At 33.5% G+C, this 14,228-nt stretch overlaps 1 protein-coding gene across 3 annotated transcripts; it reads right to left on the reverse strand.

The window, feature by feature from the left end:
• Window positions 1–591: 591 nt before the first annotated feature.
• On the reverse strand, window positions 592–6,142 carry LOC18438123 (uncharacterized). 3 transcript variants are annotated; one of them, XM_020669746.2, is made up of 6 exons: window positions 6,019–6,142; window positions 4,670–4,911; window positions 3,718–3,888; window positions 2,683–2,772; window positions 894–1,016; window positions 592–766 (listed from the first exon to the last, which is right to left on the reverse strand). In XM_020669746.2, the coding sequence occupies exons 2-6, from the start codon at window positions 4,841–4,843 to the stop codon at window positions 725–727; spliced, it is 600 nt and encodes a 199-aa protein (XP_020525405.1). In that variant the 5' UTR covers window positions 4,844–4,911; window positions 6,019–6,142; the 3' UTR covers window positions 592–724. The 3 variants fall into 3 exon arrangements, with proteins under 3 accessions (XP_020525405.1, XP_006848376.1, XP_020525407.1); XM_006848313.4 differs by having other exon boundaries at window positions 5,879–6,101; XM_020669748.2 differs by having other exon boundaries at window positions 4,670–4,904; window positions 5,879–6,054.
• Between the last annotated feature and the right edge of the window lie 8,086 nt (window positions 6,143–14,228).

Below are 14,228 nucleotides of genomic sequence, written 5' to 3' on the forward strand. Positions count from 1 at the left end.
CTGACTGCCGAAGTTGCTCAACAAAGTGTTGATAACAAAGAAAATATCAGACGAATGGAGGAAAAGTATTGTGGTACCTATCTACAAGAACAAATGAGATATACATATTTGTGCAAACTATCAAGGGATCAAGCTTATGAGCCATACTATGAAGCTTTGGGAGAGAATCATTGAGCAATGACTAAGGTATGAAACGAGTGTATCTGTAAACCAATTTGGTTTTATGTCAGGAAGGTCAATAACTGAGGTTATTTTCCTACTTAGGCAACTGATTGAAAAGTTAGAGCGAAGGGAAAAGACCTCCACATGGTCTTTATTAATCTAAAAAAAGCTTATGATAGAATACCTCGAGATTTGATTTGGCAGTTGTTAGAAAAGAAAGACGTCTCTAGACACTACATCAACTTGGTGAGAGATATGTACAATAGCGCGCTAACTAGTGTAAGAACAACTACTAGAGAGAGAAAGCCATATTGGGTTTGGTGCCATTAATGGTTCAGATTCCATGTTTTGAAAGCCCTAAGATATACTTAGTTATCCTTTAAATATTAATATCAAATAGGTTTGCAAATAAATAGAATAAGTCAATGATTAGGGCTCAAAAGGATACCACATCATTAAATGAAACAAAGACATTGTATCATATTTCAAGCCACTATTTTCTACATGTTCATGTCACAAGCCTGGTCATACCTTCCAAATTCAATGTGCTAGACTAATTCTATTACTGACCGTTAGCTTGCAAATGACCATTTAAAGGTTCGCCCTGTCAAAATCGAATAAAAAACAAACTGTTGGTAATCTGATCAAAAGAATAAGTAAATAGCTTGTTCAATTAAAAAAAAAAAAAGGCATATGCACAATGAAATGTGGATTATGAAGATCAGACTTACTATACTTGATAATTGCTCCCTTATATAGTACATGGACTTCAACATGGTATCAAGGGTATCTTTTGCTAATTGGAACTTGACCTCTCTTTCACTTGAGGGGGACTGTCGAGTATCATCTTGAAGCTGCACAATGTTAGGTTGCACAAACAGAATCACATAACAGATAAAGGAACTTCTAAAACTAGGATCACATACTATAAATTCAATGCCGTTTATAAAAACTATAGTCCATTGTGTCATCACTATTCAGTGAAAAGAGGGGCAGTGATACAGTAAGACAAATCAGAACAAGAAATGATGCTATTGGTGGTTCCCAGTCACTCTTCATCATTTTATTTTGATAATCGTGATCCAAAGACAACTGTTTCTCCATCCTCAATTGCATTACACTATAATCATTATAGTATAGTTTCCTTCTGAACCCTCTTAAAACTTACTGTTACTATATATCCAATTACTGTAATTATATATCCCCATAACAATAGGGAATCATACGTCAAAGACTCAACAAGTCACTTAGGTATGACTTTCCCCAGAAGACTCCATGATTTCCAAAAACTGAATCAGCACCAGAATCACATGGTACATTAGCACTAAATTCACTTCTTCTTCTTCATTGTGAACACAATAATCAGAATTGATTTAAGAATGAGTATGATTTTTCTTGTTTACATAAATGAGTCCATGTGCATAAGATTACAGCAGTGTCAATACGAGGCCACTGCCAAGAATGCATTTAGTACCCCATTTCTGGCCAGGCAATAGCTTCTTTATTAGTCCCGTTCCATACATGTCTGAATTACACCACATCGCTCCTAATCCAGTGACAGTACCATGTTCTTCAAAAACATAATGCAATTGCCAATTCAGGACTCCATCTCACTAGCCCACGAATCACATTACTAGATTCCACTTGTGACTATTTGATTCGATTTTTTGTCCAAAACTCCAAAACCATAGACCTTGGCCTCATTCGACCTATAGATATGAGGAGGACCAGAATAAGTGAATCAAATCTTCCCTGATGATCCCTTGGGAGTCCACCCACCCTCCCAAGACCTTGATTTGCCCTGGAGGTCTCATCAAAGTTCAGCTTCATTATACCTTCAAGGGAAGGACTCCACTTCATTGATTTTCTATTTGTTGATTTGTCTTGTCCAAGCAATTTCCTCACCTTCTCCTTCATTTGTTTAATCATTTTACTTTTGTTCATTAAATACTTTTTGTTGTTTTCCACCCATAGGAGCCACAGGACTGCCAAAATGCTTAGACTCCACTTAATGAGGCCTAACTTGGGCATCGAAGCAGTGTGGGAGTGACTTACATTTTCAGAGTTATTGCACATTAAACAGATGTGCGTGATGGGCATGCCTGTCTTCAATAGGTAATCAACTATAGTTTTTAGTTGCACTGATGCTGAATGAAGGCATAACTTGTTGTTGACTCAGTTTGGCAATAAACTAATCCAGCACAACAGGAGTGTATGTCATCCTTCTTTCCTTTAAAATTTTAAAATATTTTAGGGTTTATCGTGTAAACACACACACATACAGGCGCACACACACACACACATTTACATGGATGTAAATAGCAATCCCCAAAATAAAACATCAAAATATTTATGAACATCAGCTGTTACCATTTTGCTAACAAGTATTTATTATTTTTTAATCATAACAGCAGCAGTTACCATTAACATCCATCAAGCACCAAAAAGAACTACCCTACCTGGGAAATAAGAACAGAAGAAACCTTAAAATAGTCACGGTGTAGCTCAGATGAAGCATACCTTCAGACTAATAACAGCGACGTGATCTGTAGTTGCTGCATTTGGAGTTGCCATATTCCAAGTCATTGCTTTCAAGCGAGGCAAGGAAACCTAGACATTGACACAGTGTTCCGTAGACATATATAGCTATCAAAGTCAGAACAAATTTCTTGACACAAGCCTTTCTAATTAGCAGCACACATAGTGGTTAACCAATATCTAGTCAGTTGAAGAACTTCTTGCGAAGAGTTTTCAAACAAACTACAGTAATGTGCTTCCTGACATATAATAAAAAGCATAACCATATGAAAAATAAATAAACAGAGAAAGGCTAAGGTCGCAAAAACAAGTCTATACATCTTAGCACAAGAGTAACAGTTAAGTGATGGCTTTGTAATTTCCAGCCGAACTGCTAAGTTTTGATAAAATGCCCATAACAGCAAATTCAATTAGAATTTTTATCCAATCCACATCTTGAACTTCTTGTACCCCTGAGGACCAAAAAGCCCCAAAATCAATTCGTACAATTTCCAAATGAAATCACCTGCATTCTTCACAAGACCCTAATCTTTACCTCATTCATTCTTACAGACGGTCAAAAAAAAAAAAATCTTCAAGCTAACCAATACAATGAACAAGTTTTCTAGTATAATTATTCTAATTCAGTAATTCAGAGTAACCATTGTGTGTCTTATTCTAGAACGCAATTTTTTAAGTTCATATTTATTTTAACACTTTCTACTGTCTAATGTGTGTATCAGGTGCTGCAAGTAGTAGTACTAAATGGCTGAACACGCTATACATTCAGCGAAAGCCAAAATTTAATTTGGCACTTGAGGGCCAAAATAATTGGTTTAGCAATTTCAAAGATCAGCTAGTCTGTTTTCTCATACAATTGACATAGCAAGCTGGAACAGCTATAATGCCATAAAATCAACATTCTACTTATATAGAAGCACTGGTGGAAAGCACCAAACGGTTTGAAATAAAACTCAGCAAATAACATGTATCCAATAAAAAGAAAAACTGAAGACAAAGTAATACAATTTATCTGACCTGGTCTCTGCGTGCATCATCCCTCCACTCCCTTTGGAACTTCTGAAGCAGAAGAGTGAGCAATCTTTGCAGTTCAGGCGAAACCTCAGGGGGGAAAAGCTTATTTATTTCATCTTTGCTGAAATTTTCATATACACACCTACGTATCAATATACGAAGGCATACCAATAGCTGCATAGCACGAAGAAACAAAGTATTTCAGATATTCATATGCTCAATATCCAAGAAGTATATTCTGAAAAAGGGAGGGAAAGCTGATCTTGGTAACCCATAGGATGACAGCATAATAATTTATTTCAAAACTGATCCCATGTCAAAAATAGCCCCATAGTGGAATTATTTCATCAGTAGAAAAATGAAAGAGTCTCATCATGGCCACCCCCTATCATATCAATACAGAAAGTAGCAAGAATAAAGCTTCACCAGAATTCAGAATTCTCCATGGACCTCACGCAACAATCCATCTACAAAGCCATTTCAAATTTGATATACACTATAAAGTTCTCCAACATGAAAAGAAAGACAATGCATTGTCTGGGTCTCAACTTTTAGTTAAGCAACTCAATGCCAACAGAACCAAAAATGAAAGAAGACTCAGTGCCAAGAGAACCAAAGTTGAAGTAAAAGAAGATAGAGAAATAACAGTTATTAGTTATTATTAAATTGGGAAGACCCCGGACACTGTAGCACCAGTTCATACGCATTCTCCAAGGCACCATACCTCTTCACCTAGATGAGATCCACCATGTGAAGAAAAGGAGAATGCATGATTTGAGTTTGAACTTTCACCATCGCACCACAACTCTAATGGAATATAAAGGGGAAGCAAAGAAATCTAGGAAAAGAAAAACTATTGCAATCAAATTTTGAAAGTCAATGAAAGAAGAAAGGCTCAAACACAGACAAAAATAACGGTCATGACAAAATTAAGATGAGAGAGAGAGATATTTACGGGATCGAGGTCAGAGTCGCTGGGGAGTTGGAGCACATCACGGATGAAGGCCCTGTCAGCTGGGGCAAGGCCAGTCTTGCGAGTTCGCCAGAGTGTCTGGAGTATGTACTCCACTGATTCTTTGGAGTTGGATCTCACCAGCAAAGGCAGGTGTCCCCATAGTGAATGATCCATTCTCTCTCTGTCTCTAGCTCTTCACATGCTATAATAGGCTGTCATTTCCCTTTGCTTACTGCTGCAGACTAAATAAAAATGGCGTTCAAATCTTAGGTGGGGTGCCTACTAGGGGATTGCAGTCAAGATATTATTTTGATTTTTTGCACTTGGCGTTCTTCAAAATCAGACATTTCCTTTAAAAAAGGAACTTGAATTCACAAAAATGGATCCATAAAAGGCAATTAAATTCCAGTGATGTGCTCTTCAGTCTTCTGTAGGTTTCGCTACCTAAATTTTATTCTGATTTTTTTAAATGGGGATGGGTGGTATCTTTCGAAGAAAAAATTGAGAATGGGTATTCAACATCACACATTTCCTGTTGAAAAAAAACTTGAATTGACAAAAATGAGCAGGCCAAAGGCGAAAAAACAGAAAAAATATATTTGGAACCAAAGAACTAGAATACCTAAAATACAGAGAGAGAGAGAGAGAGAGAGAGAGAGAGAGAGAGAGAGAGAGAGAGAGCATTCAAGAATCAAATGCGTATCACAATACTCTGAAATCACCAAAAAAGAAAAAAAATACCATTACGCATGTAAAAACCAAAATATGGAAAATATCACATGCCCCACAATATTAGAAAAATAAAAGGCACATAATCTACTGTAAATTCTCTACATATCTCTCATTTTTGTTCCGCCCCTTCATTTAGAGAAGAGACAATTTTTCGAGAATATTGATAATTAATTCTAACCAAACCGAAGAAAACAAAAATAGAAACAAAAGACCCTAATGTTACATGTCGGAGCGTCCTTTTGCCTCAGTTCACTGTGTATCTATTTCAAAGCCCTACTTTTAGTGAGAGATATGGATGAGATGCAAATAGGAGTCGAACGATATTTTCCTTTAAAGGCAAAAAGGAAAAATGATGACTGTAACACCCTCACCCCTGGGGACGAGAGATAGAGATTTCACCTCAAAAAATCAGGGAAAATGAGAGAGCGAGAGAGAGAGAGAGAGAGAGAGAGAGAGAGAGAGAGAGAGAGCAATCACCTAGCGATAAAAAGAAAGAAACTTGGAGAACCTCTGAAAATCATGGTCACTTCTCCAAACAAATATGGTAGGGCGTGAAATGGCGGGAAGAACAAACACCTCTACGACTTATTCATACAAATTACAGAGAGATGGCTTACTTTGAGGCTATTTGATGGATGGAAGGTAATGTCCCTGGAATTTTAGGCCCTGTTTGATATATGGAAGGTAAATTTCCCAGGTAATTGGAAGTTAAAAAAATAAGTTATTTAAAGAAATTCGGAGGGTATATGTTTGATAACTTGCTCCAATGTTAAAGAATTTCTAGGTAACTGTCTTTGAACCTGTTGGAAAATAAAATCATGTTTATTTAAAAGAAAAAGTTTATATAAAGCCTAGGCTCTAAACAATTTAAAATTAGAGCCTACCTCAAAACTTAGACTATAAGAGGTCGTTTTGATGCCCAAATATCATTAAATTGATCATCTCGACATCAAGATGCATGGACATGAGAAAAAAATAGATTTCAAAATTTGAAAATAGTGCATCTTGTAACGCATTTTTGGACCGTAAATTTTCAAGATTTTCAAGTTTTCATATAACTACTCGATTTATACTATTTTTTAAGCTTTACATTTTATAACTAAAATGAAAATATAATTTAAGGCTATCACAAAACTTTTCAATATTGAAACCATATTTATCGACACTATTTGAAGGTGGGCTCTAATTTGATTGTTTAGAGCCTCGGTTCTATACAAACTGTACCCTTATTTAAATATTATAAAAATATTTTGTATTAAATAATATTTTCATATTAGACATAAAACCATATAATATAATATAATATATATATATATATATATATATATAGTATTGTAAATATCTATTACATACATAAAATATATTTTATAATAAAATATATGATATCTATAACATACTATAATATATAATATAGTGTATTTTATATTTATTTTATTAATATATAATAAATATATTAATATAATATAATATACAATATAGTGTATTTTATATTTATTTTATCAATATATGATATATAATAAATATATTATATTACATAAATGTATATAATATATAAATATATATTACATATAACATATATAGCATAATATTATATATTATATAATAAAATATATTATATACATAAATGTATATATATATAATAAAATATATATATTAATATTTAAAATATAAATATATATTATATAATATATATAACATAATATAATATATAATATAGTGGGCTTTATATTTATTTTATTAAATATATATACTATATATAATACAAATATATTAATGATTTAGATATAAATATACAATATCTATAATCTATATTTGTTTTATTGATATATTTGTTTTATATATAATATAATTAATTATTTTATTAATATTTATTTGTACTATATAATATATATAATAATATATAATATAATATATTATAATATAAATACAAATATAAATTAATAATATAAATATAAATATAAGGAGGGAGGCAAAATGGGGTTTGAGGTTCCTATTTTAAGTTTCCATCATTTTAGGGGGAACTTTTTTTCTTAAGCACAAAGAATTCTAGGGGAATCTTCTTTACAGTATAAGTTCCGAGCGTCAAACACATAACTTGTACAGTAATGGGGAAGTTCCTTCTTCCTCCCCCTAACTTGATGTTATCAAACAAGCTTTAGACTTTTAGTACAAGAACTCCTTGGGTCAGATTTTAAATCAGGTAGTTCAAGTGAGTCATTAACTAAAATAAAAGTTAAAAAAAAAAAAATCTCGATCTTTATAACTTGCTTAAGTCATCCGATTTAAGATTTAATGGTATAACAATGGCAAATGGCCTCATAGTATACAATCGCAATTACAAACAATACAAAGATGAAAGAGTGTCATTTGATGGAAAGCATGACGAGAAGCTCTACTCTGAAAGGGAAGAATATGAGACCATAGAGAATTTATGGTCATGAATGGCATCACGGTCCCTGTATAGAAGGACCTTGATGGAGGGATAGTTAGTCTCTTATTAGGGTAGTTCCCCAGGGCGGAGGGATAGTTAGTCTCTTATTAGGGTAGTTCCCCAGAGCATATTTGGTTCATATAATATTTTTGCATGTATGGAAATTTGGTTCGTTTAATATTTTTGCATGTATGGAAATTATTTCACATGATTTGGTTCACAACAAAAACATTTACCACAAAAATGGACTAGTTGGAGTGAAAAATCTCCATACCTTATCATATGGCAGCGTTATTTCATGTAGAAATATTTTCACAAAAAAAAAATCACACTAAAGGAATATTTGGTTCCTATGAAATTTTTTTCGCGAAAATATCTTCACACGAAAGAACTCTCCATATCATAAGGTATTGATATTTTTTTCACTCGAATTGATCCACAACAGAAATTTTACCACAAAAATGAACTAATTGGTATGAACAAATTCTATACCTAATCATATGGCAGAGTTATTCCATGTGAAAATATTTTCACAAAAAAAAATTACACTAAAGGCATATTTGGTTTGTATAAAATTTATTTCGAAAAAATATTTTCACATGACAGAACTTTCCATGTGGTAAGGTATGAAATTTTTTTCATACCAACTGATCCACAAGAGAAACTTTTACCACAAACATGGAACAATTCGTGTGAAATATTCCATTCCTAATCCTATGGCAGTGAAAATATTTTCACACAAAAAATTTCATGCGAACCATATGTGCCCTAAAATGGAACATTGGCCCGTTTGGTTCTTTGGAAAATTAACCTCGCGACTTGCCTATTTTTGGAAAAAGACTCCTAAAATAGGTGGAGGATTTATTTCTTGAAACTTTATGTTTTTGTCCCCCTATCAGCTGCCTCCTCCATGTACTTTTGCCCTCTCTCTCTAGTGAACTCTCGGTTCTCTTTTGAATTTTCAACAAAGTTTTTGAGACACGGTAAAGTTCCATATTTGACAATGCAGACTTTACATTACTTGAGAAGTTTGTATATAACCAATTCGAATTTATTTTGTAAAAATCAGATTGAGTTGAGACTTTGAAGGTGTGGGAACCTCACTCATTTATAAAAATAAAAAAATAACAAAAATTCAAAACAAAACAGTCCAAAATAGCCCTAACTATTCAGGCGTATTTTGGTCTTTTTAATTTTGAAGGGTGAGAAATATAGATGTCTCGAAATTTAACATAATTTGATTCATAAAAAAAAATGAAAATTGAAAGAATCTATAACCTGAAGCCTTGTGCTAAAATTCTATAACCACAAAGCTTCCTTGGTAGCCTCATAACAAGCTACAAATTCTACTTCCCTAGTCGATGACTCCAGCATGAAACGCTCCACCATCCATCATGAAGATATAACCTGGTGTCGACTTCCTATCATCTGGATGGGCAGCAAAAGCTATAACCGAATATCCAATCACATCTAGATAATAAAATTTACTTTTGTGAGTATAATGTTATTTATCCCTTGCATATACATCATTATTTTCTCCGCCACTTTCTAATGTTCAAGCCATAGTTAAGGGAACCGTAGAGTTAGGGTGGCAGCCCCTTGATCCCACAGTTCCTCCAAGGGATCATGTAGGGACCTCGGTTTTTCGATTTTGGGATCTCGGTCCAAAACAAAGGGGACCATGTTCTATCCATTAGTGGAATCCAATTCCATTTCGAAATAGATCCTTGCTCCCATCAACTATCGTCCAAAGTTTTGGTACATTAAATATTGGGTTCCATGTTTGTGGGTTTTACTTTCATTGATAGATGAATCCAGTTCTATTTTGAAATAGACCCCTGCTTCCATCAACCATGGTCCAAAGCTTTGGTACATTAAAATCTTGGGTTCCATATTTCTAGGTTCTGCTTTCATTAATAGATGATATTAATTCCCATCATTTAGGAATCATAAGTTCTATCATATTAAAATCCATTCGTTTTTTTGCATAGCATGAAGTTCTATTATTTTATATTCTTAATTTGAACTAGGCATAGTCTAGAGTGGCCCATTGTTTTATTAAATTCTTGATTTAAACTAAACATAATCTAGAGTGACCCATTGTTTTATTAAGCCCTATCGTGTAAGTTGTCCCTCTTACTTGTGAGGACATATATTTCATTTAAAATCATATATTTATGTTGTCCTATTGTTTTAGAGTCTTAACTCACAATAATGAATACTCTTAGTTATGAGATGATAATATATGCTTTCATTTCAAGCTTTAAAAAACTTCTTAAGTTCTTTTACATTAGAGAGGGAGAGAAAGAAAGAAAGAGAGAGATAGAGACAGAGAGTAGTTCATCTTGTCCTTTTCCCCTTCGAAGATCTAGCATTTGAGAAACAATGGAATCATAGGAGACTACATTCTAAGAAGATGACCCTTGAGTGGTAGGATTTTGGGTTGTCAGGGACTCAGAGGAAATAGTGCATACCAAACTTGTGTCATGGCCTTGAGATGTGGTGGGAGGGACAAGCTTTGGTAATGGAGCACAATAACGAGCCTCATCATCAGCATCAGCGCAAAGAAGAGAGAGATAGAAGAGAAAGAGAGAGCGAATGCATACAGTGCCCTAGGCTCGTTAACAAGGATAGTTTTTGACAAGTACAATTAACAAGAGGGAGATTTGGTGTTTGCATGAGAAAATAGAGAATGTCTCCATCACACACTTCTCGTGCTAACACCTAATGGCCCAACATGACGCCCTTCTGTAAATCTCTAGGATTAGCTCATCAGTAGCTTATGGGGTTTTACTTTCATAGTTACAAAACCTAATCACAGTGACAGAACCAAATCAATGCCCATTAGATACTGCACGATTTCTTACCCAAGAGGAACCCTGTCGGGCATAGTTTTGCATCCTTAAATTTACACACAAAGACAGAGACAGAGAGAGAGAGAGAGAGAGAGAGAGAGAGAGAGAGAGAGAGGGAGAGAGAGAGAGAGATAGAAGAAAAGAATCAAACAAAAAAATAGAAAGCGAAACTAACGCCCTGTGTCGACCGTCATGAAAGAAAAGTTGCCCATATGAAAACTTTATGGTTTTCGATATCCATGAACAGGCAAACCACAACTCTAATACCACATGTAAAAACTAAACTACAGATTTAAGAATCCTAAAAAGCATGTAAATTTATGTTGGATCGTTGTTTGTGATTGCCGAAAAACAAGAATATAAATGAACAGATCTACGCATACCTACCATGATCTAGCAAAAAAAGGAAATGGCTTTTTGTTCTGATCTCTGAATGGGTGGATCGGCCCTCACATCTTTTCTCCTCCAAGCTTGATAGAAACTTTTTTATGGAGAATGAGCGAGAGCTGGGACTGTCACCTTATATCGTTTTCTTTTTCTTAACCCTAAACCATCATAGATAACTATCTTTAAGAAAGAGTGGGGGAGATGGTTATCAATAATCTTTATTTAAATATTGGACAACTAACTCACTTAAATTATGGATAATGTTACCTTTTTATATTATTACTAGACCACAAATTAGGAATATTTTCTAACACTTATTTGATATATTGATGGTTACTATCATTATTTAGGTTAGAAAATAGTTGGTTATTTTTTGTTTGTGGATTTGTGTTGTGGATGGATCTATTGTATCCCTTTATGCTGCCACTCAGATTCGAACCGAGATGCTCTAGCATTGCTTCCTAAGAGCAAAGTGTCTACCGATTTTTACTGTACTGGCTTTCTAGAAGTAATATTTGTCTGTCCATGTTCAATCGTCAAGATTTGAGGTGAGGGTCGTATTAAGAATATAGTGGTATGTATCTATATAGATGGATAGAAATTCTCCCTCATTAGTTTCTAATTATGACACATCAAATTTGAATTTACCCTACTCCGTAATAAGTCATTTCGAGCTCCCATCCCCACTTCTATCCTTATTCCCATCCCTTGCTTTCCAAATTCTTTCGGATTTGAAAAATCAAATCAATTTATTTGCATTTCCTTTTCTTACAGTGATAGCAAGACAGCCTAACATGGCATTTCCCCAAGGAACATGATCAACCATCAAATTTAGCTTTCCATTTTTATGGTTTTTCTTCATAATGGACACTATGGTTGAAAGAATATTCATTCATATTCCAACTTTAAAGCTTTTTACAGCTTGTAAATAGTAATTATTCGCTTAGTCTAAGTACAACCCATCTAGGTGAGATGCCGCCTCTTTTAGTTGATTTTGTTATACCTTTTGAAAATTCATTTTTCTTTGGTTGGATTTTTAAGACCATCTTACAGGAATGAGTTCTGTACACATGGGTTTCTTTTTGGAAGCTCATGGATGCAGTCTACCTCGATTTCTATTGGTTTTTGTGGTGCAATACACCTTATCAATGGGCATAATTTGTCATTTTTTGCAATTTGAGCTTTCTTAATTTTTTCTTTGCTCATGGTAGCTATCAACTAGAAGGTGATCATATATATATATATATATATACATATATATATATATATATATATATATATATATATATATATATATATACATATATATATATATATATATATATATATATATATATATATATATATATATATATATATATATATATATATATATATATATATATATATATATATGGGATTTTCTAAAGTTAACAACCCCTTAAATTACATAGGTTCAAGTTAGAGAATCTTGTGAACCGTATTTTTACTTTTACTGCCCCTATATTACCTGAAGACCAGAAGATATAGAAGGGCATTTTGGATTTTTTACTTGTAATTTAAAGCTCTCACACGCCTTCCTATTCTTTCTCTCTCCTTGCTGTCCCCCATCCTCTCTCTCTTTATCTCTCTCTTTTCTCTCCTCCATCCTCGCTCTCTTTTGACTGAAAATCTCTCATATGAGATCAAGAGAGAAAAAGAAAGAAAGAATAGGAAGGGAGACAACAAGGAGAGAGAAAGACTGGGAAGGGGGCTTTATTTTTACATCATTGAGGGGCATTTGACAACCGACAATCCTAGCACGAGAACTCAGAATTTTTGGGACATTGTAAAAGTTCCATGTTTGACAAAGCGGACTTCACATTACTTGAGAAGTTTGGACATAACTATTTTGAATTTAGTTTTATAAAAATCTGATTGAGATGAGACTTTGAAGGTGTGGGAACCTCATTGGAATGCATTTATAAGGGTGAGAAATATAGATTCGTTAAAATTTAACACAATTTGATTTATAAAAAAAAGTGAAAACTGGAAGGCTTAGATATGCTCTCAATCGTCCGATTAAGATTGGATGGTTGCATTTTACTTGTGAATTTACACTGTCCATTTTGTTAGGCCTACCACAAATGATAGATGATTTGATATCTCATATATTTAACGAGTATCATCTTCACATCAATGAAAACTATAACGAATAGTTAAAACTGGTGGATTTCTAGATTTTTATGTTAACAAAAGTTTATTTGAAAACACAATTTTATAGATTTCTAAACAGGTAACCAAACATATTAGTTTTCATTATCAGATGTCCAAAACTCAAAATCTCCAACATCCAAATCTCAAAACTAATAATTCCAACTGTCATTCCCATTATCCAGTTGTCAAACACCTCCTTAGTTTTTTTTTTTTTGCAAGGGCCAAGCAGTTCTGACTCCTTGATTGAGATTTTCACTACTATTTTTAGGGGAAAGTCTCATGTCCACAACAAGTGGACATTGGAAGGGTGCACAAACCCCTTCCATCGATTCAAATTGAAGCCTCATCCAAAAGTCACAAACTATATATATATATATATATATAACTTAAAAATTATCTTTTTGAAACTTGGGGTGCAGATACATTTGTATATAACACATTAAATAAAAATAGAAAATTTTTTTTTTTTAAAAAATGACCAGAATACCAGGAGTATTTTGATCAATTTTGTTATTCAAAATATTTGTTTATTATTTTTATTTGGTGTACCGTATAAAAATGTATTTGCACCCTAAATTTCAAATGAATGAAATTTTTAAATAAAATAAAAAATAAAAATAAAATTAGTTCGTCCATATTGGATGGGGCTAGGTTTAATATGAAACATTAAAGGCCACTTGTGCCCCTTCATGCATCCACATCTTGGTTTTTTATGGTTATACTACTTTCTATAGGATTATTTGAAATTTCAGCATAATTATTGCACCTATCACCAAGTGCATGAAAAAATGGTTTCCTGAATAAACCAAGGCAGCATAGAAGTTTTAGACTTTAAAATAAAAGATGACTAATGAATCTATTTGGGCACTCCCAATTTTTGAGAAAATTATCCAGGTAGATTATGATTCTAGCATTGGGCTTGCCCTTAGCCAAGAAGGCAAGCCAGTGAGCATCTTTAGCGAAAAGTTAAATGAATGAA

This window comes from Amborella trichopoda, chromosome 6, assembly GCF_054954075.1.
Source record: "Amborella trichopoda isolate Santa Cruz 75 chromosome 6, AtrichopodaSantaCruz75HAP2 v2.0, whole genome shotgun sequence".
NCBI lineage: Eukaryota > Viridiplantae > Streptophyta > Magnoliopsida > Amborellales > Amborellaceae > Amborella > Amborella trichopoda.